Source organism: Solanum lycopersicum, chromosome 7 (genome assembly GCF_036512215.1).
Source record: "Solanum lycopersicum chromosome 7, SLM_r2.1".
Lineage (NCBI taxonomy): Eukaryota > Viridiplantae > Streptophyta > Magnoliopsida > Solanales > Solanaceae > Solanum > Solanum lycopersicum.
In genome coordinates, this window is record NC_090806.1 from 2,362,250 (window position 1) to 2,382,504 (window position 20,255).

Below are 20,255 nucleotides of genomic sequence, written 5' to 3' on the forward strand. Positions count from 1 at the left end.
GACTCTAGAAATTAAGATACACAAAACGTTACCTTAACGTTTATGAAATAGAGGATCGATTTTTGATTAACTCTCGACATTAAAAAATTCTCATTTTTTTTATCAAACTTAAAATCGACAATATGAACGAGCTCACGAAAGCTCGGTCCACATACATGAGATAGAAAGACAAAAAAAAATAGAAAATCACACAAATTTCAAGAAATATCTATTCCTTCAAAGGGTTTTAGCAGAGGTTTTTGTTTGTGAGCTTCACTCACTTCACAACTTTCTTCCAATTTCCTCTGTAGTTTACCTTATCCTCTTTCTCCACCATTAAAGCTGGCTTCTTCAGCTTCTTACTCTCCAACCCCAGCTTCTTCTCAATGGAGAAAAGCTCAAAAATCCCAAAAAAACTGCACTTTTCATGGCATTTACAATCAAGAATTCCTCAAATTATCCCAAACTTCTTCATTTCCTAAAACTCTGAAATTACCCATTATTCAATTGCCGATTACTGTTCATTCAGAAGTAGTATGTGTATCTACTGATGAAAATCTCACTGAAAATCTTGAAGAATTGGTGAATTTGCAGAAAATACCAAATGGGTATCCTCTGGTTTTGCAAAAAGAATCTAATAAGAGGGTGTTTATTCAAGACCCACCTTGGGTTTCTTCGCTTTTTATGAATAATTTGTTTGTTAGAGCTAAACAGGTAAAAGGGATTAGAAGGGAATTTCGAGAAATTGAGAGGAGGAGAAGGTATGCTATGTTGAGGAGGAGACAGATAAAGGCGGAGACCGAGGCGTGGGAGCAAATGGTGGAGGAATATAGGGAGTTAGAGAGGGAAATGTGTGAGAAGAAACTAGCCCCTAATTTGCCTTATGTTAAGAAATTGATGTTAGGTTGGTTTGAGCCATTGAGGCAAGCTATAGAAAGGGAGCAGAATGCCGAGATGACACAGAAACATAGGACGGCTTATGCGCCACATATTGATTCACTGCCTGCTGATAAAATGGCTGTGATTGTGATGCATAAGTTGATGGGGTTGTTGATGATGGGTGGTAAAGAAGAAAGGTGTGTTCAGGTGGTCCAGGCTGCAGTGCAGATTGGCATGGCAGTCGAGAATGAAGTGAGTATCACATTTTCAAAATGTTGGTCCTGTTTGTTGCCTGATTGTGATGTTGTGTTATATTATGAATTTTGTTTTTTGCAGAATGTTTTCTAATTGAATTTGGAACTATGCTTAAAGAGATATTTTGCATGTAACATTAGAAGGACTCAAATAATAGCGAGAAGAAGTAAAAGAAAGAAACAAACTATTAACAAATGATCTATACATTAAAATATAGTCCATTTGAATGATATCTCCCCAAAATGAAAAAGAAAACCTACTCTGTAATTATCTAAAGGTTATATCTAGACTCTAGAGATATAAGTGAAAGATATAAGTTGTGGTTTCATTCGGAGACTAATTCTTCCAATTGTTCAAGGGTTTAGATAATGACCTCTCCTCTTTGCAAGTTACTGATTGACTGAGAACTATGAGTTGTGGTTGTGTTCTAAGAGTTAGTTGACTTTCGGGTTTTTGTTATGCCTACCAGTCCTATATAAATAGTTCTCTTTTTTTTTAGATTTTATGAGCTCCCTCACACTAGACTAGCCCTTAACATGGTTGTTCTCTTTTTGCTGTTTGGTTAGCTCCCCGATCCTGTCTTGTATATGAGCTAGCATCTCTATTTTGTAACCATTGCATCTTCTTGATGCCAATCTATGAACAACTTACTTTATCAAAAAAAGAAGTTCGTTGAATTTATGTTAGATCTGTCATCGAGCTTATCTTTTTGCTGATGCAAGTAGAACCTGCTAGTTTGTTTCCTTGTTTCTAAGAACTCAAGTGTCATTCTTCAGTAATTATAAATAAGAGAAGCTGGAAGTATCCGTCTTTTCTGATTACTTTAATGGCTCTCCATTCACCTTTCAGTTGGTTATGAAGGTGTTGAGTGGCTCAGGTTGCGCTGCTCAATGCTAGGAATCCTGCCAAAACCATTACTATTTTACGTATGGCTTCCCTTTAACTCCCTGATTTGCTTCTTTATTTAGCTAGTTTTGTATAAACAGACTGTGTCTTATCATGCCAAACTATTTATAGTATTTACCTGTTTAGAGAATTAATATAGCCATGGATTGTCTTGTTGTTTGGAATACTAAGTGCTATTATGGCGGTTAACACAAAATAATTCATTTTGAAATAATGGTATGCCTGTAATAAGTGAATTGACCTCATCAATGATATTTCTCAGGTTAGGATTCATAATTTCATGGAGAAAACGAAGAAGCACCAAAAACATATGACTGGAGCTCAAGGTCAAGAAGATATGAGTAGGGAGACAATGATTCTAAGGAAGCGTGTCAAAAGCTTGATTAAAAGGAACAGAGTAGTTGAGGTGAGAAAGCTTATGCAAAGTGAAGAACCCGAGTCATGGGGTCGGGACACACAGGCTAAGGTTTGTTATATAGAAAATCTCTTCGTGATGAGAGCTACTAATCATTTTAGGTTAAAATCTTATCCTAGTGGCTGTTTCTTTGAATCTCATGCAGTTAGGATGCCGTCTTTTAGAATTATTAACAGAAACAGCTTATGTGCAACCTCCAGTGGATCAATCTGCTGATACTCCTCCTGATATTAGACCTGCATTCAGGCACGTATTCAGAATTGCTACAAGAGATCCAGGGTCAGTTCGTTTTCTTTTTTTTGATATTTATCTTAAAAAATCACAATATCATATTTCTTATTATTCATAAAAAAAAAGGATTCTGGAGTAGTGTACTAGACTGCTACATTATGGCATAACAAATCTAACAACAGAAGTTATTTTAGTGATAAGCTGTGTGTAAACTCTGATCCTTAAAATAAAACATGCCAAAAGCACCTCTTCCTAGCTGATTTATCTTGGATGAAGTTCTCATTGTCAAAACACATGCTCCTAGGTGTTAACTTCCAGATAGAAGGTTTGTTTGTTATTTTTCCTTTCACAAAATTGTTTATTTTTCGTGCAGGAAGAACATTGTCAAGAAGTATGGTGTCATAGAATGTGATCCATTGGTGGTTGTTGGAGTTGACAGAACAGTAGGTTATACAAACTTCTTTTGCTTTAATCATATTAATATTTCACCATGAGTAAAATTCCTCAGTTTATTTATTTTATAGTATAACTTTAGTGATCCTGCGAAAGAGGAGTTGTACTGCAACACTTTGGTTGTATAAAAGCTAGAAGGTCTTGCTGGTTCTGTTTCTTCTTTTACTTGTTATAATGATAGCATGTTATCTCTGCCGATCAAAGATTTTGAATTAGAAAATAACATAGTGGAAGAATGAATTTGACTTAAAACTCCGATACCTGAACTCCACTATGGCCCCATTGTCTGAGCACATCAGGATTGTTGGATTTATTTTCGTTGCTGTCTACCTTGATATTCACAGCCATTTCCTGGGACCATAGAATTTTACAAGCAAAAGCCAAAGATAGAAGTTCACTGACCACCTTCCAGAGAGAGAGGAAATAATTTTTCATATTAGTCTGTCAAATAAAGAAATATAAAGGAATCACTTGACAGTTTATTGACTCTATTATGCGTTAATGATGTGACATTGTGCTTCAAACTTCTAATTTTGTTTATTGCAGGTTAAACAGATGATGATTCCTTACGTGCCTATGTTGGTGCCACCCAAAAAATGGAGAGGGTATAATACCTTTTCAGCTTTTAATGATAAATCCCCACGATTCGTTATTTAGGTCTTGGTTGTAGTTAATAGGATTAAATTTATGCTAGAACTCATGCTGTAGATTGGAGCATGTAAATATGGCTGAACCAGTGTTAGAAGGGGCAAATTTTCTCTGTTTTTTTTCTGAAGATATTATATAGTTGTAATCGCACACCCTTTGTGCTAGTTCACCTATAAAACTACTCTATCTTATGAAAAAAACATAAATTTATGTGAGAACACTTCTCAGATTTCAAAGAAATTTTAACGGGACTTGACTATCGAGCAATTTTATCTCAGGTATGACAAAGGAGGATACTTGTTCTTGCCTTCGTATTTGATGCGCACTCATGGATCTAGGAGGCAACAAGATGCTGTACGAAGTGTTCCCACGAAACAAATGCAGCAAGTTTATGAGGTGAAGTTTGATTCTTAATATTTTATTCTTTCAGAATGGATGAAGCCAATCCAGTTGCGCAAAATAATGCAGCTAATTGTGCTAAACCTTAAACTGCCTCTTTTTGTTCACCTGTTACTTGTGATATGTTGTAGCTGGATATTTGGAAGGGTTTTCAAATGCTTCAGGTTGTCTAGCACGTATGATCTTATCAATTCTGCTATCTACCGGATATTACTGTTTATATTCTTCAGTTAATAGTTTTGGCTATGACTCATAGATCATACAATACATATTGCATAAAATATAAATATCATGCAAGTCATCTCTAAGATCTGAGACCACATTACATAGGTCCGGTTTGTAGCACATATACATGTAAATCATCACTAGAATTTGAGATGATATTAGATTTCTGCATTTGTTCAACCTGTGCTGTAAATTTGTTATCTTTTTACCAAATTCATTTAGTACCAACAGTGATTCACTAAATCCATCTTGGGGCTGCTGATAATTAACTTGCTTCAGATTGTTCTCTTAAGAGATTTACCTGTGTATTAATTTTTTCTGCACTCATTGCAGGCCTTGGATACCTTAGGAAGCACTAAATGGAGAGTGAATAAAAGGATACTTAGTGTGGTTGAGAGTATTTGGGCTGGAGGAGGAAATATTGCTGGTCTAGTGGATCGCAAAGATGTAAGCAACACTTTTTGTGTCATAAAAATAAGAAGAAGATAATGTTCTAATTTTCTGTGTATGTTCTGGTGCTACTTATAAGTATCTGGGTTTTACTATGTTACAGGGAGAAATAGCTCGAATTACAATATTATCTTTGTCAATACCATTCTGCTTAAATGCCATTTAATCTTCTTATGTGGCTAATTCTAAAAGTTTATATTTAATTTCTTCCCTCTAATTGTCCAAAAATAACTGCTCCATAGTTCGTAAGTTCATATGCTTAGTGTGTTATTTTGTCTGCTCAATATTTCCGCTTCTCTTAGCTGTTCAGATGATGGTTTATGTAATGACGTTCAGGTGAGTATGAAATTTCAAATACCTAGTGCCATTTGTAGGTTATGTTTCATTGCAAGAAATTGCTTGTTTGTAGGTTCCCATACCAGAGTTGCACTCCGATGATATAATGGAATTGAAAAGGTGGAAATGGAGGGTGAGAAAAGCCAAAAAGATCAACCAAGAGTTGCATTCCCAAAGATGTGACACAGAGCTCAAGCTTTCAGTTAGTCTTCTTTTTGGACTCTTTTTCCTTTCTTTACTTTTTTGGGTTATACTGGAGTGGGATAGGGGGAGTGTGTGTATGTGTGGCAATCCTAATGCCTAAAAGGTAATGCAAACTGCTCAACCTTTGCACATTTAGATATAGGTTTTAATCTTGACAGAATCATTTCTCATTCTATTAATTGACTCTCGAGGGTGTTAACATTCTAAAACTAGATTTTGCATTTAGTTTCCACATGTGTACATTTTTGCTTGTTATTTAGGAGTAAATTTTGAGCAAGCTTTCTTTGGACTAGGTTGCTCGTAAGTTGAGAGATGAGGAAGGGTTTTATTATCCTCACAATCTTGATTTTCGAGGACGTGCATACCCTATGCATCCTCATTTGAATCACTTGAGCTCTGATCTCTGTCGAGGAATCCTCGAATTTGCTGAAGGACGACCACTAGGAAAGTCAGGATTGCGCTGGCTAAAAGTACATTTAGCAAGTCTTTATGCAGGGGGCATAGAGAAGCTCTGCTATGATGCACGCATTGCATTTGTGGAAAACCACATTGATGACATATTAGATTCAGCACACAATCCTTTAAATGGAAATAGATGGTGGTTAAATGCTGAGGATCCTTTACAGTGCTTAGCAGCTTGCATTAACCTATCAGAAGCTGTGAAAAGCCTGTCACCCCACACTGTCATCTCCCACCTGCCTATTCATCAGGTAGAACACTTACATCACTACTTTTTTTTATTTTCCGTTCCATTCTCTTTTGTCTGATTTGTTGCTGGTAAATAAATGTAGAAAAGTTAAGTGGATAAAAATAAGATAAGTTCCATTGCAAGAAAATAAAAGTTGAAACATCTATCTCGAAAACAAAAATAGTAGTCCTTAGACGTGTTAACAGTTTTTGCTTCATTTTATTATAGGATGGTTCATGCAATGGCCTACAGCACTATGCAGCTCTGGGAAGAGATAGTGTATGTTTGTTGTTCCATTATTTTCTTTGTGATTTTTTACCCTTTTTCAGCTCCGTTTTCTTCTGTTACTGAATTTTAGCTTGTTCTATGATGTTTATCTTTTCATATATGCTAGAGTATCTCTTTATGTCATTGTCTGAGGTTTTGCAACTATAACAGATGGAGGCAGCAGCAGTCAATCTAGTTGCTGGAGAGAAACCAGCTGATGTTTATACCGAAATAGCTTTGAGGTATAATAAAGTGTGATTGAAATCCATTCTTTAGTGACACCTCAAAGCTAAGCTCCCTTTTGTGGAATTTAGGTTAAGCTATTGTTTTTGATATTTTGACCCATGAACCTATTGATTGCATTTTTGGAAGGCTACAAATATTTAGCATTCATTATTTATATTTTTTGTTGTCAAAACCTATATCAACTGTAAGAGTTATCTACCCCAGAAAGAAATAAGAGTATTTGCTAAATTTAGTCCTGTAAAATATTTGCTAAATTTCTTGACGCTAGATGGAATTTCAGGAGGGGAATGGGATATGACCTTTTCATGTGTGATTAATGTACATACCTGACATTAGATGTAAACGATAAACCACTTGTTGATGGAAGAAATACGTTCTGGATGGTGGAGGGATATGATGTACACCATGCAACAGCTGACAAGGATATCTTGTTCTACTTTTTTGCATTTTCTTTAGTCAAAATTCATTTGCACCGTTAATTTATGAAAAGAAAAGGTCTGTAAACATATTCACCTTACTGCTTCTCTTATTAACTTGTCAAAAATTTACACCAGTAATATATTTGGGAGCATTTGTGTATTTTGGTTCCACTAGTGATTGTTGAAGACAACTATTGATTGCAGGGTCGATCATATTATCAGAGGAGATAGTACCAAGGACCCTGCTACTGATCCTAATGCTTTACTAGCCAAGCTCTTAATTGACCAGGTTGTCATTTGATTATCTGTCTTTTCTATCTTATTGTAGTTATCATTTCTGTTTTAACTTCAAGTATCTAGGCCTGTTGCTTCTAGTTTTTGAACTTTAAACAATTAAAATATTTGGTGCTGCGGAGACTTCAGGTTGACAGGAAATTGGTGAAGCAGACAGTAATGACCTCAGTGTATGGTGTTACCTATGTTGGGGCACGTGAACAAATCAAAAGAAGGTTGGAGGAGAAGGGTCTTATCGATGATGATAGGCTGCTATTTACTGCATCTTGCTATGCTGCTAAAGTAAGCATTGATTGTCTGATACTCCCCCTGTTGCAATTTGTTTGTCCTACTTTCCTTTTTAGCCTGTTGATGAAAGAATGCCTCTTTGCATTTTTCAGCAACTCTTTCATTCCAACTTTTCCACGTGACATGTTTAAAACTACAATATTCAAAAGTCTACGGTACTTAAACTCTGTGCCAAGTCAAAATAGGACGAACAAATTGAAACATAGGGAGTATTATACTAAGCTACTCACAGGGTTCTATTACCTAGTCATATATTCTTTACTTAGGTCTCTCAATCTACCTTTTCTAATAATCTACGTGAGTTGAGCTTAAATGAAGAAGCATGGTCGGTGAGGATTCATATAGCTGACCCCAATTTGTTTGAGACTGACGTTTGACGCTTAGTGGTAGTTGTTGTTTCCTTTAACTAACACATACGCCATTCCTGCATGGGCAAGACGTGGAAGGATTTCATAATTAAAATAAAAAGGAAACCAGGCTATTGCTTATTACCTTCTTTCAGTATGCAGACATATCACTAATTTTCACGGGACTTATCTTTCCTCCCCCATACATACCATAGGCGTAGAAAAAAATTGTCCTAAGAGCTTACTCTATCCACAAAAAAATTGGGGTGGGGTGGGTGGGGGGTGGGGAGCTTTTGTCAACACTAACTTTTGTGAAGACTTACTGATTCATCTTTATGTTTTGACTGTATATCTGTTCTCGTGTTTCTTGTCAGGTAACATTAGCTGCACTTGGGGAGTTGTTTCAAGCTGCACGTGGAACAATGACTTGGCTTGGTGATTGTGCTAAGGTCCATACCAGTTGCCCCTACCATGGACGCTTTTCTTTTTAATAAGAATTTTCTTGACTAAGCTTTTTTTTTTCTAATTTGTTAGCTAGTTAATGTTGTTACTGGATTACGAAGTATTGTACTAATTAGCATAGCAAAAAAGTTGATAGAATGATTGAACAACATGCAACTCAATTTAAACAAAACTTGCAGCCCATAAGTGACATATAGATCGCAAATCTGTACTCCTTGTGAAGTGCTGCAAAAGTTATCCGGAGCTCTTCTGTACCCCGGGTCTGCTTCTTGTAATTTTTTTGTTGGATAACAAAACTTTAAACCAGTTCACATGAAGCATAAATTGTCAATTTATTCATTGCCCCCAATGGCCATAAGGTAAGTTGGACTGGCCTTTGGGGAGTGCACTCATAATTGCTAAAAAATCCAGGTTCCAAATGAAACCCTAAATGGGATGGCCACGCTTGTAAATTCTCCAGGACTGAAAATATATTTAGTTAATCAATGGAAAAAAAGTATTTTTAGCTTTACAAATTTGAGTTTAGAACTCAAGGGTGTAACATTGAATGTATGGTCCCTTGAACATACTGCATATATTCTTTGAAACTAAATTGCTAGTTCCCTTGGAAATTTTCCGGGAGAGGAACTGCAATTGATAGTAATAGTATATCTCAAAACTTGTTTGGACTTCTATGGTTTAATTAGTGATATTTAACAGGTGATTGCTTCAGAAAATCAGCCAGTGAGATGGACGACACCTCTGGGGCTCCCTGTTGTGCAGCCTTACTTTAAAACTCAGCGGCATGTTGTAAGTGCTTCTTTAATCTAGTAACAGCCATCTGACCAAGTCTGTTCCTTAAGAAGCTGTTTCCTTTTTATCTTGTTTCGCTAGTTGATTTTACATGTTATCAACCAAAACTAAGTTGCCAATTTTAACTCTTTGAATAGTTGGATTTTGCCTCATAGGATCTTGCATACATGATTGGAGGCATGACTATGAATAATTCATGTGACATCTATAAGAAATTGGCTTACGTACTGATCTTTTTCAACTGTGATGTGCCTTTAATGAGGATGTAAAACTTTTCTGTTCAACTGGCAAAGTATTTGCAAGTTTCTCCCCAAGGATAGAAGTCCTCTTTAGAAAAAAAACATCAGGAATTTCAAGAAACTCATGCAATATCTGTTTGTGCTAATGCGTTACTCCAGATAAGAACTTCTCTTCAAGTTTTGGCTTTGCAGCGTGAGGGTGATGCAGTAAGTTATATGACTTGTAAATGCTTTTGTTTTTTACCTGTTAAGATCTCATATTTTATTTTATGCCTATTTTATATTGCTAATGTTGGACCCCTCTAGGTTGAGGTGCGAAAGCAGAGAACTGCTTTTCCTCCAAATTTTGTGCACTCACTGGATGGTTCACATATGATGATGACCGCTGTTGCTTGCAGGGATGCTGGACTACATTTTGCAGGTTTGCCTGCCCTTTTATTTCTAATGGTATCTGGTCTATACTTGAGTTTTTGACCACTTATATACACATGTATGCTCGCCTACATACAATACACTGAAGTTTAAATTGTGTTTCTACTCAATTGTGAAACAGTAGAGTAAAAAGGTTTTCCTAAATTGAATTCCTTGGAGTGCAGGTTTTGTTGTCAATAAACTTCAGTTTGATTCTGAAATATTTTAATGCTGAATTGGATTTGCCAAGAGAGAGAGAAATGTATAATTTTTTACATAGGTTGCTTTCTTGCTCAAGTTTCTGGATAAGAATTGAGATAATCTATCTGGCTTGAAGAAACATACCGTGATAGCTGTAGAAGTTCATTATATGTTGGAACAACATTGTTTTCCTTTCTTTACTCTGTCATACTCCCACTGTCCTCTTTATCTCTCAATGCTACTATAATAAGCTTCTAGTATGTGAAAAATGATAGTCTATTATATGATTCTCTTTCGTAAAAAGATTATTTAGCAGAAGCTAATGTTGGATTGGTCATTTGTCGTATATAAAGAACTTTATGTGATACTAAAGCCGACGGTCTTTCGGGAACAAACCTCTCTATCTCCACAAGATAGGGGTAAGGTCTGCATATACTTTAAGTCTCTAGCCTCCCATACCCCACAGTGGGAATACATTGGGTATGTTGTTGTAAACTCATGAACTATTAAGAATCTAGAACTTGCTATAAAGTTCATTTACTTGCTTACATTTCAAGCATTGGTCTTGTTTACAAACTTTCTTCAGTTGAGATTATTGATCAAAATCCTAACCTGTTGTAGGGGTACATGATTCCTTCTGGACTCATGCTTGCGATGTCGACCAGATGAACAGGATACTCAGGGAGAAGTTTGTGGAGCTGTACAGTATGCCTATTCTTGAAGATGTAAGTATGTCAACAGTGAAAATTTCCTTTCTAGACAAACGTATTTCAGGATCTCCCCGATATTTACTTTTGTTTCTCTTTCTCAAGCTGCTCTTATGAGTTATAGTATACATGGTATCTTGTTTTCAGTTGCTTGAAAGCTTCCAGGAATCATATCCAGCATTGACATTTCCACCTCTACCAAAAAGAGGTGATTTTGATTTGCGGGAAGTTCTCGAGTCACCCTACTTCTTTAACTGAGAACCAATAGCATTGAAACAACGAACCCCTTTCTTCAAAATGCTGTGTTCTTGCTCTGAGACAAGCATATGAGGCTTTTATGCGAGGATGATTGGTGCTGACATCTATTCCGATGAAACATGAGAGCTTTATTTTGTTCTTGCGCTGACACTTCTCAAGGAGTCCATGTTTTTCGTGGCTTACTACATATGCTCTATGCTCTAGGCGCCTAAAGCAATGCAAAAAACAGTCAGCTGCTTAGGAAGTTTGCAGCATTGGCCCTACTGCATGAGACCATACACAAGTTCAACTTCCAGCAACGAAAATCTTGACTACACCATGCGCAATATAACTGGAAGATGCAACATCCATCTCTATCTGCTTTGGAGCTGAAAATACACAGCTATATACACTGGTTCAGTTTCTTGTAGGTGCTGTATAGATATCTTTGGAGAAATTGTAACTTCTCTAGTTTAGGATTCTTGATATGTATAGTAGGTATAGAAACAAGGGATGTTGTTGTATCTAATATAGGAAAAAGATGTATTTGTGCTTTTTTTTTCAAATTGAATTCCAGGGCTAAACAAGAGATATGTGTTACTACTATTATGTTTTCCTGTATGACCTAATAAATGGTACTCATGGCGTTGCGAGGGAAAACGTCAATTTATGGGTCACGAAACAAGAACTTGGGATTATCTCGGCTTTTCGTGTATATTAATTCATGAATATTTGAAATATATGTGATAATTTCTGTTTGAGCTCAAGTTTTGAGTTTATTTGTGATATTATAGTAAATGATACTAATAGTTTTCTAGGGCAACACATTTTTTTTTTTTTGGGAGCTAATGTAATGGGTCTTTGAAACATAAATTTAGGTTTATCTATGCTTTTCGTGTAATAAATAATGAATATTTTGGAGTTGATGGCTTACAAAATACAGAAAATTTAAGATTCTTGATTTTTCGTGTGTTAGTTCATGAGTTTATCGAAATATTCGTGTGTATTAGTTCATGAGTTTTTTCCTTCTCTATCTTCCCATTTTTCTTTCCTTTTCCACCATGAGATACAAATTCCAGAAAAGCACTACAAACTCAGCTGTCTATCTCTCGATGATATCACTAGACTATAAGCCTCGATACATAAAACCATACCGATAATACAAAATCATCGTATTAATAAGTTGTTTGAACAGTAATTCCAGATAGTATATACCACAAAACAATTCCCCGGTTCGATAAACATGTCAACACAAACTTCCATTTATTGGAGGGGAAATTAAAATTAACTCGTAGACCTTATTTGGAATGAAAATCTCACCAAGAAGACGCCTTAGATACAATACTCGAATAGTGATACAACAAATAAATTAACAAGACCACGACCACGACCACAAACTCCTTGTGTCCAAGGAAATAACGAGATGAGTCTAGTTCCTGTCGTCTGAACAATGGAATGAAACCATTCGAAAAGACTTAAGCCTGCAAAAAGCTAGCATACTTGGCACCGAGGAAAAGCCTTTGGATACAGAGCAGAGCGTTTTTCGTGACCTCAGCATTATCATGGTTCAACAGTCTCATTACGCGCTCCTTAGCTTTGAGGTCATTCACTATAATTCGCCCAGCAGAATGGCACTGAATGAACTGTGATAGATCATAGCAAGCAACAGCAAGTGTCCTTGCATCACTTGATGTGTCCAGAATTGTAATGAGCACCCTCAAGATCTGCAACACCACACAACACAAGATATCACTCTTAGTATTAGAAAGAACTGTGCTTCACAGATTTGAAAATCCACCCCGAAGAAAAACAGTAATATGCTATGAAGATCATAGAAGCGGAGGATTCAAGATTTAAACTTGATGATTCAACCTCAAGACTCTTAGCATAGAACTCATTGTGTTTTTCAAATTATGGTTCAAATACATTATTTGTTAAAATTTGAGTGTTTTTTTTCAGGTGTATACCTGTGTTGCGTCTCGAATATGTACGCTTAAGGTCTACACAAGATATAGAAGGCAAAAATACAACAACAAAAACATACCCAATGTTATTCCACAAGTGGGATCTAGGGAGGGTAGAGTACACAGACCTTACCCCTACCATGGGAAGAAGGTAGGGAGGATGTTTCCAAAAGGCCCTCTATATTAATTATTTATAAAATAAGGGTGTCACCTCCTCATCCAATCTGCTACTATGGGCGACAGTTTACCTCTAATGATAAAAGTTAAGTCAGTTACAACTTAAGACATGAATATTAATAAGCAGCTTTTTTATTTGATAAGAAGATAGACTTGTTTGAAGGTCAGCACAAAACTCTGGTTCTGCTGCTAATGTAGCACCAAGATGGAGCTGTAATTATGCTGTTATGCCGTGCGTACTTTGCAGCCTTTAAAGACATGTAGCTTGGGGTTTTTGCAATCTACAAGTAGCCAAGTATTACCTGGAAATCATTCTCCTCAAAATTATTTATGTTCTCCCGCCAGAATATAGGATCTTTGTGCATTGGGGACCAATCAAGATGGCCAAGGAGGACTTCCTGCTTGTACTTGTCAAACGAACTCAGCTTTTTGATGTTTTCCTTCAATCCTTGTTCTAGTTGATTCAGAGCGTCCAAAAGATCCTGCAGAGATGATAAATAACGGTAAATACTTTTTCATTCTACAGCAGACACAGTAACATGATTAAGTCATCATAGTTAATACTAAGATGAACCGAGAAGAGGTTCTAATAGTGACTATTCTTCTAATCATTTTCTACGCTGTTAGCAAATGAAAGAAAAAGACTAAATTTAAGGTATAATATCAGATTTAAAACCATGATTAAGATTCTTCACCTCATCACTCCAAGCCTGTGCTTTCAAACTCTGAACAATTTGCAGCACTCCCAGGTCAACCATATGAGCACTAAATGTTCCTTTGGAAAGCAAATTCCGAAGAGTCAAGATGACAACCCGTACAACCTATAGTTATAGAAAACCCACAGGCCGTGAACTGAGATGAGCAAGCCAAGAACAACCAAGGTAGAAAAAGTGCAGCATCAAATTTAAAAATTAAATAGGGAATACAAATAGTTATCATGCATAAAGCAGTATAAGTAGCTTACCTTCTCTTTTGTTGAACCTTTAACAACTTCTATCAATCGAGTGAGGGCCCTTGAAGTAGCTAAATACTCTATTGCAGGTTCATAGTATGACAAAAGCCACACACAAAGGCATGTCTCATAGAGAAGCTGTTTAAAGGAAGAAAATAAAATCAGGAAGAAGAAAGAAAGAAATATTCTTTTGTCATCTAGCTTCAGGAGGTGGTTGATAGGTTGAATGAGTACAGAACCGTCTCAACCACCACAATAAGATATATTCTTTTGTCATCTAGCTTCAGGAGGTGGTTGATAGGTTGAATGAGTACAGAACCGTCTCAACCACCACAATTTTCAAGCACGACAAGTATATAATTTATAAAGTTAGAGTGAAGAAAACCTGGATAGACTGCTGGGTCGATGCTGGTGAAATTAAAGGGACAAGCAACTTCACTCCATCAGCTCGAACAAATGAAGATCGAACAACTGGCTCTTTCAACAGAGTTGATAGGCAGTTGATTGTGCTAGCAATGCTGCGTGTAGGATGAGTAGGCTTTCTCAGCTGCACAGATCGTCAAAATCAGGAATGACAGCAGTTAACTGAGACATGATAACCCAACAAGTGGAATTAATCCATAAATCCCCAACTCCATCCAATTGAACCTTCCCCTATCTTCAGTTATTTAGCTTCAAAGTGAAGAAATAGGTCATCAACCCAGTTGTAAGGATCAGAAAGATCTTGATGAGAAGCAAGAGCTTCCTGATCCCTGTCAATGGCGTCATTCCACTGCCTCTTACTGATTAAACTAATACATCGCACCTCATGATCCTATGATTCTAGCCCTTTTTGGCCATCTACTTCGCTTCACTGTTTCTTTTATTCTACAATGGACCTTCTTTCTATGAAATATTTCCACAACTATATTGAATTCCTTTTCAAATGTTTGAAAGCCCAGTAATTGCAGGTTTGGGTGGGATGGATGAAAAATATAGAAGTGGAAACTCTAGGAGCATAGACAAACCTGTGCACAAAGCCACTCCACCACGCCTGCCAGAACATCGTCAATGGTAGTGATTTTCTTCTTTGAACTTGAGGCATCTCCATTGGCATCAGCACCATTCTGAACTTTTGACCTAGCACTGGAGTTGTCATTAAGAGAACCGCAAAGTTATTAGTTCATTTGTAATTCTAACATTCTCGGTCTTTTGATATCATTGACATGGGAGGAGAGATCATAACCTAATTACCTCACTGTCAAAGATAGAATCTTACAGCTCTTCTCTTGTATGAACCAATTACCTTTCCACAGCAATCTGGAAAACAGAACTCATCTTTAGAAAAGTTGAATGTCACGGACAGAAAAGAATACATAATTCACTGATTTATAAAAATAACAGTTTAGAAGAGACAAAAAAAGAGGAGGATATACGACTCCAATGTACAATATGAGTGTCACCCCTTTCGACAACCTATATATGTGTAGTTGGTGGTTCTATTTATCATTTCAATATCACCTTATTGACAATTTCTGGTCATTATGACCAATAAACTCAATGCTCTCCTTTTTTTTTTGATAACTGAGAAATCCGTCTGTACTCAATGCTTTCTTCAAGCAGTAAAAAGCAATAAAATAGCTATATGCCTGAACTAACAAACTGAAGGTAAGGTGTCTTGACTTTGCCACTGTACGTATTATTTTGTTCCAAAGTAACTGAATACCAAATTATCAGAGTAAACATAATGTAATTAAATTCCTCGTTTGATAAGTCTTCTAATTCAAGCATCTACAGTTTTAGCATCCAAAAACTTTGTACCAAAAGTCAGAAATGAGAAGGGTAAGCTGTAACTTTTGGTACGAAGCATAAAATTGAACTACTGCTACCTACATATTATATAAATGAGGAACACAACAGGTGTGATCTTCTATAAACATGGCAAGATATGTTGATATAGGATGAAGGCAGGGGAAGGGGTGCATGCAAATTGCAATACTTTGCTACAAAGGAAGAAGAAAAATGTATCTACACAGCAAGTGTAAATAAAGGACATCAATCCTTGCAGAATAGTATCTACATGGCAAGTGTAAATAAAGGACATCAACCTTTGCAGAATAGTATCTACATGGCAAGTGTAAATAAAGGACATCAACCTTTGCAGAATAGTATCTACATGGCAAGTGTAAATAAAGGACATCAACCCTTGCAGCATTCAAAGAAAACGGAACAAAAGTTAAAAATGGGTTGAAGAATATTGCCTGAGGAAAGGTTCATAGGTATCTTCGTCTGCAAGACTCTCATCATGGAATAGTCTTGCTCTTTTTGGGTTTGCTGCCAAGAAATAAGCATTATATCAGTCCACTTACCAAAAAGAACTCTAAGAGTAACAAATTCTCTACTTACCTGTAAGCATTTCATCAATCAAAGCCAAAACATATTCCACGGTTTCTTCCTTGAAGATGTCACGTAAAATGGTAACAAAGACGCGGACATAACCTGGACCATCCTGTAATAGTGGTATCCATTTAATAATAGCATCACCAATTGAGAGTCTAAGACCATGATAGGACAATAAAAAGTTTGAGAGCTTGACCAAGCACCCAAAAACAAAATCTAAGAATGCGGGATGCTTAGAAATCAGCAGTTGCAAGAACCCCATTTCCCACATAAGCCCCATGAAAAAGACTGTAACTTGGGAATAGCTCAATAGTGTAAAGAACACTTACTCTACATTTTTATGATGCTGATTATAGATGACTAATTCAAGGTAATAAATGAACTTGAAATGAAGATACAAAGGACAATAAAAAGTCCAAGAGAATTAGACCATATATACATGGGAGTCAGATGTATGGCAAACTTGACTAATAAAAGAGAGGCTAGTGATGACAATTTTTATCTTCCCAAATAACAGCTTATCCATGTATTCAGTGGCATGCAAAATGTAAAACTTATACTACCACAAGTGGACCTATTACTAACCTAATTTAGAAGAACCCTCCTTTTTCTTTTAAGAAAGAACTGTAATTTAGAGGAAGTCGGCCTAAATACAAGAGGAATTAGGCAGAAAGAAGAAGTCGAAGTACAAGACAAAAGAATTCGACTTTGTAGGAAACCAAAATATAAGTCATAGCTAATAACACTTGTGTTAGAAACATTACATCATCCAGCAACTGGGCTTTGTAACTTTCTGCCTTCTTGTCATAGCGCCTCAACAGCTGCAAACCAGTTCCAGTGATCAGCTTTGTAGTCATGTATGTCTCCCATGGGATATCCCTCCTCAAAACCTAAGGAAACAGAAGGATCCACAATTTTATTGCACAATCACCAGTGCTAAAAGGCCCAGTTCATCACTATTCTTTCAGTTTCTTTTTCTTCCCGCACTCCCATTTCCCCAAAACCAAAAGATAAAGCCACATTTATGTTTATTTATAGGTGATGTAGATGGTAAACTAGAGAAAAGATAAAGAGAAAGGATGTTCCACTGTTCTTCCAGGACAGCCCACAAAAAGAACCCTGACACCAACAAATTCTTTCTCCTTCTCAAAATTGATGCCTTATCAAATCAATTAAAAGAAACTGACAACCAAAAGTATCTTTATAATTATCCATCATTGAATGCATAGAATTCTTTCCACTTAGTGTTTATTGATGTAGACATACTACTCAAAACTTTCTCAAAAAGTAAATGGAAACAAGGTACAGCAACTAACTGCTAAGACTAAGAGCCTAGATCCTGTGTTGCATGTTCACTATGATGGCGATTGAAAGTTATAGTCCAAGCTAGTTATCAGTTACAAAAAATGTATGCTATTTTCATGTCCTTATGTATAATGTAGCTTCTTTATTGTGCTTATACATGAGGCATTACCTCCTCCGTAGTAAGCTCCGCGCTCTCCGTTGTCATTGTGATTATGCCCTTCAAATCCAAAATTTGTTTTCTTCTTACCAAATAGCCAGAATACGGAACGTTCTTCCTCTATCCTGTATAGATTCCACGGAAATATCTCAAAACCCGACAGGTCATAGATTCCACACATTTAAAGATGCCAACTAGATTACTAGAAACGGGATAAATAAACTTATTACAAGAAATCAAAATGAATATGACAACAGATACAGAAAAAGCTAAAAAGAGAACACCAAAACACTTTCTAAACCTACTATCAACAAATTAGTGTCATCAGGCTATCTTGTTTCACTTCACTTGTGAGAAGGAAAGGATTCAGTTCCTATGTGATTAAAGAAAGAAGAACCCATATTATTTCTTTTTCTTTTATTCCTTTTGTCTCGTATGCGGATAAGACCAATGTTTGGTCTCTAACCGTTGCAAATCCTTAACTTTTTCATGACCCAATCACTGATTTTATTTTAAGAGTTAGACCCATCACTCTATATTGAGTCCATATTACCAACATAATGACCAAATCAACCTCCTCAGACTTGAAATTGGCTTGCACCAGCTTCATTACAGTTTTTAGTCAAACTTCAAATTAACACCAGACAAAGTACATCAACCAAATACTGAAGGAACAATCAAGCAGAAGATGTCTCCCTAATATGGTAGAATATTTAATATAAGTATTGGTTACATCATTTACAAAATTGGTATAAGAAAAAGACAGATAGAACATATGGAAGAAAAAGATCCATATAGGAGATATCAACTACTTAGGAACTTAAGAACGCCAGGAGGACAATTACTGAATGGTTTATGTCCAGTATTATGTTCTTTTGGAGTAGATCTGATATTGTAAGTATGTATAGGAAATGTTAGAACCTTTTGGGCTCTCTGCATACCTAAAGGTATCTGGTAATTTCTGCACATATCTTCTTATAAAATGCACCAATCAGTGCTTTAGTTAAAAAAAAGGTTTAGGGAATAAATTTCTGATTCAATCTTGGAGATACTCACAATTTAAGGAACTAAAGATATGAGTTCAAAGCCTTGACAGAATCCACAATATTACACAGGTACAGAGAACGTTGACCCCAAAATCTCATTGCTACAGGTTCAATATTCATCCCAATACTAAGTGAATAATCAGAACTCAACATCACTGATTCAAACAAACCCAGAAAAGCACAACAATCACTTCAACCATGACATTCTCTACTAACTTTCAAGCTAATTAAGTTCACTACTTCAAGACTCAGAACTTTATTCCCATAAACAATCACTAATGAAAGAAATAAGCAAATACCAAATTCCCCCCAGTCAAGCCAAAATCTAAGATCCAAAACTATATTAGTCAATCAAACATAAAACCAAGAAAATTCTGCCTATTTGCGCAAGCAAGCATACATTAACAAACCCAAAAAAAGGCATAAATTATCACTGATTGAATCACTTCAATCACACTATTATCAAAACACTTCAAGATTCAAACTTTACTCAATCACCAAAGAAAGAAATAAACAATACCCAATTCCCCCATCCAAGCCAAAATCTAAGCTCCAAAACCAAAATAGTCAATCAAACATAAAACCCAGAAAATTCTGCCAAATGGAGCAAGCTTACATACATTAACAAACCCCAAAAACACAAATTATCAAAATCACTTCAATCACATCATTATCAAAACACTTCAAGATTCAAACTTTACTCAATCACCAAATAAAGAAATAAGCAATACCCAATTCCCATCATCACAGTAGTCAATCAAACATAAAACCCACAAAATTCTGCCAAATGGGGCCATCATACATACATTACCAAACCCAAAAAAAAAGCACAAATTATCAAAATCACTTCAATCACACCATTATCAAAAAACACTTCAAGATTCAAACTTTATCCTCCTACCAAGTATATCCAAGATCCACAACCACAATTGTTGATTAAAAAGATAAACCCAGAATTATTTTGTCCATATACATGAGATTTACACTGAAATTAACAGGAAAAAAGAGAGAGATTAAAAGATACCGTATCACGTGGAAGTAACCAAATGTGATTAGAACCCAAAAACTAATCTTCCAGTATATGAGGGTGCACGTAGGCTACAAATCTTGGGGTGGGGTGGGGTGGGGGTGGGGGTTCACGAAGGTGAGATCAAACTCGATGGATGAGGAAGACCATAGAAAAAGGAAAATAACAAAGGGACAAAAATCAAGCAATTTCAATTATTGATAAATTTTAATTATTGATAAATTCTAATTATTTTTCATAAATTTTAAAATTATTGACTAGTTTATCTCA

At 36.1% G+C, this 20,255-nt stretch overlaps 2 protein-coding genes across 3 annotated transcripts; one reads left to right on the forward strand and one right to left on the reverse strand.

The window, feature by feature from the left end:
• The first annotated feature begins 190 nt into the window (after nucleotides 1–190).
• Nucleotides 191–11,745, forward strand: LOC101248495 (DNA-directed RNA polymerase 3, chloroplastic). Its single transcript, XM_004242946.3, has 19 exons — nucleotides 191–1,110; nucleotides 2,282–2,485; nucleotides 2,580–2,713; nucleotides 3,039–3,108; nucleotides 3,665–3,723; nucleotides 4,045–4,162; nucleotides 4,724–4,837; nucleotides 5,250–5,378; nucleotides 5,674–6,090; nucleotides 6,297–6,347; nucleotides 6,507–6,577; nucleotides 7,205–7,289; nucleotides 7,424–7,576; nucleotides 8,304–8,378; nucleotides 9,091–9,180; nucleotides 9,582–9,629; nucleotides 9,729–9,843; nucleotides 10,656–10,759; nucleotides 10,889–11,745. The coding sequence occupies exons 1-19, from the start codon at nucleotides 664–666 to the stop codon at nucleotides 10,997–10,999; spliced, it is 2,595 nt and encodes an 864-aa protein (XP_004242994.2). The 5' UTR covers nucleotides 191–663; the 3' UTR covers nucleotides 11,000–11,745.
• A 336-nt stretch (nucleotides 11,746–12,081) lies between these two features.
• LOC101250816 (V-type proton ATPase subunit H) lies at nucleotides 12,082–20,252 on the reverse strand. 2 transcript variants are annotated; one of them, XM_004242571.5, is made up of 12 exons: nucleotides 19,983–20,252; nucleotides 17,925–18,037; nucleotides 17,215–17,340; nucleotides 16,457–16,559; nucleotides 16,312–16,384; nucleotides 15,305–15,370; nucleotides 15,079–15,196; nucleotides 14,457–14,618; nucleotides 14,084–14,209; nucleotides 13,815–13,940; nucleotides 13,422–13,601; nucleotides 12,082–12,702 (listed from the first exon to the last, which is right to left on the reverse strand). In XM_004242571.5, the coding sequence occupies exons 2-12, from the start codon at nucleotides 17,958–17,960 to the stop codon at nucleotides 12,454–12,456; spliced, it is 1,365 nt and encodes a 454-aa protein (XP_004242619.2). In that variant the 5' UTR covers nucleotides 17,961–18,037; nucleotides 19,983–20,252; the 3' UTR covers nucleotides 12,082–12,453. The 2 variants fall into 2 exon arrangements, with proteins under 2 accessions (XP_004242619.2, XP_069155932.1); XM_069299831.1 differs by lacking the exon at nucleotides 19,983–20,252 and adding an exon at nucleotides 19,860–19,976.
• Nucleotides 20,253–20,255: the final 3 nt, after the last annotated feature.

Bases quoted from the DNA above. Each gene is read 5' to 3' on its own strand.
- LOC101248495 (XM_004242946.3), top strand. From the start codon at position 664: ATGAATAATTTGTTTGTTAGAGCTAAACAGGTAAAAGGGATTAGAAGG. The intron at 6,091-6,296 runs GTAGAACACTTA...ATTTTATTATAG, and splicing joins CCCACCTGCCTATTCATCAG to GATGGTTCATGCAATGGCCT. The intron at 9,181-9,581 runs GTAAGTGCTTCT...GCGTTACTCCAG, and splicing joins TTAAAACTCAGCGGCATGTT to ATAAGAACTTCTCTTCAAGT.
- LOC101250816 (XM_004242571.5), bottom strand. From the start codon at position 17,960: ATGACAACGGAGAGCGCGGAGCTTACTACGGAGGAG. The intron at 16,560-17,214 runs GTAATGTTTCTA...CCACTATTACAG, and splicing joins AAGCCCAGTTGCTGGATGAT to GATGGTCCAGGTTATGTCCG. The intron at 13,602-13,814 runs GTGAAGAATCTT...TCATCTCTGCAG, and splicing joins CACAGGCTTGGAGTGATGAG to GATCTTTTGGACGCTCTGAA.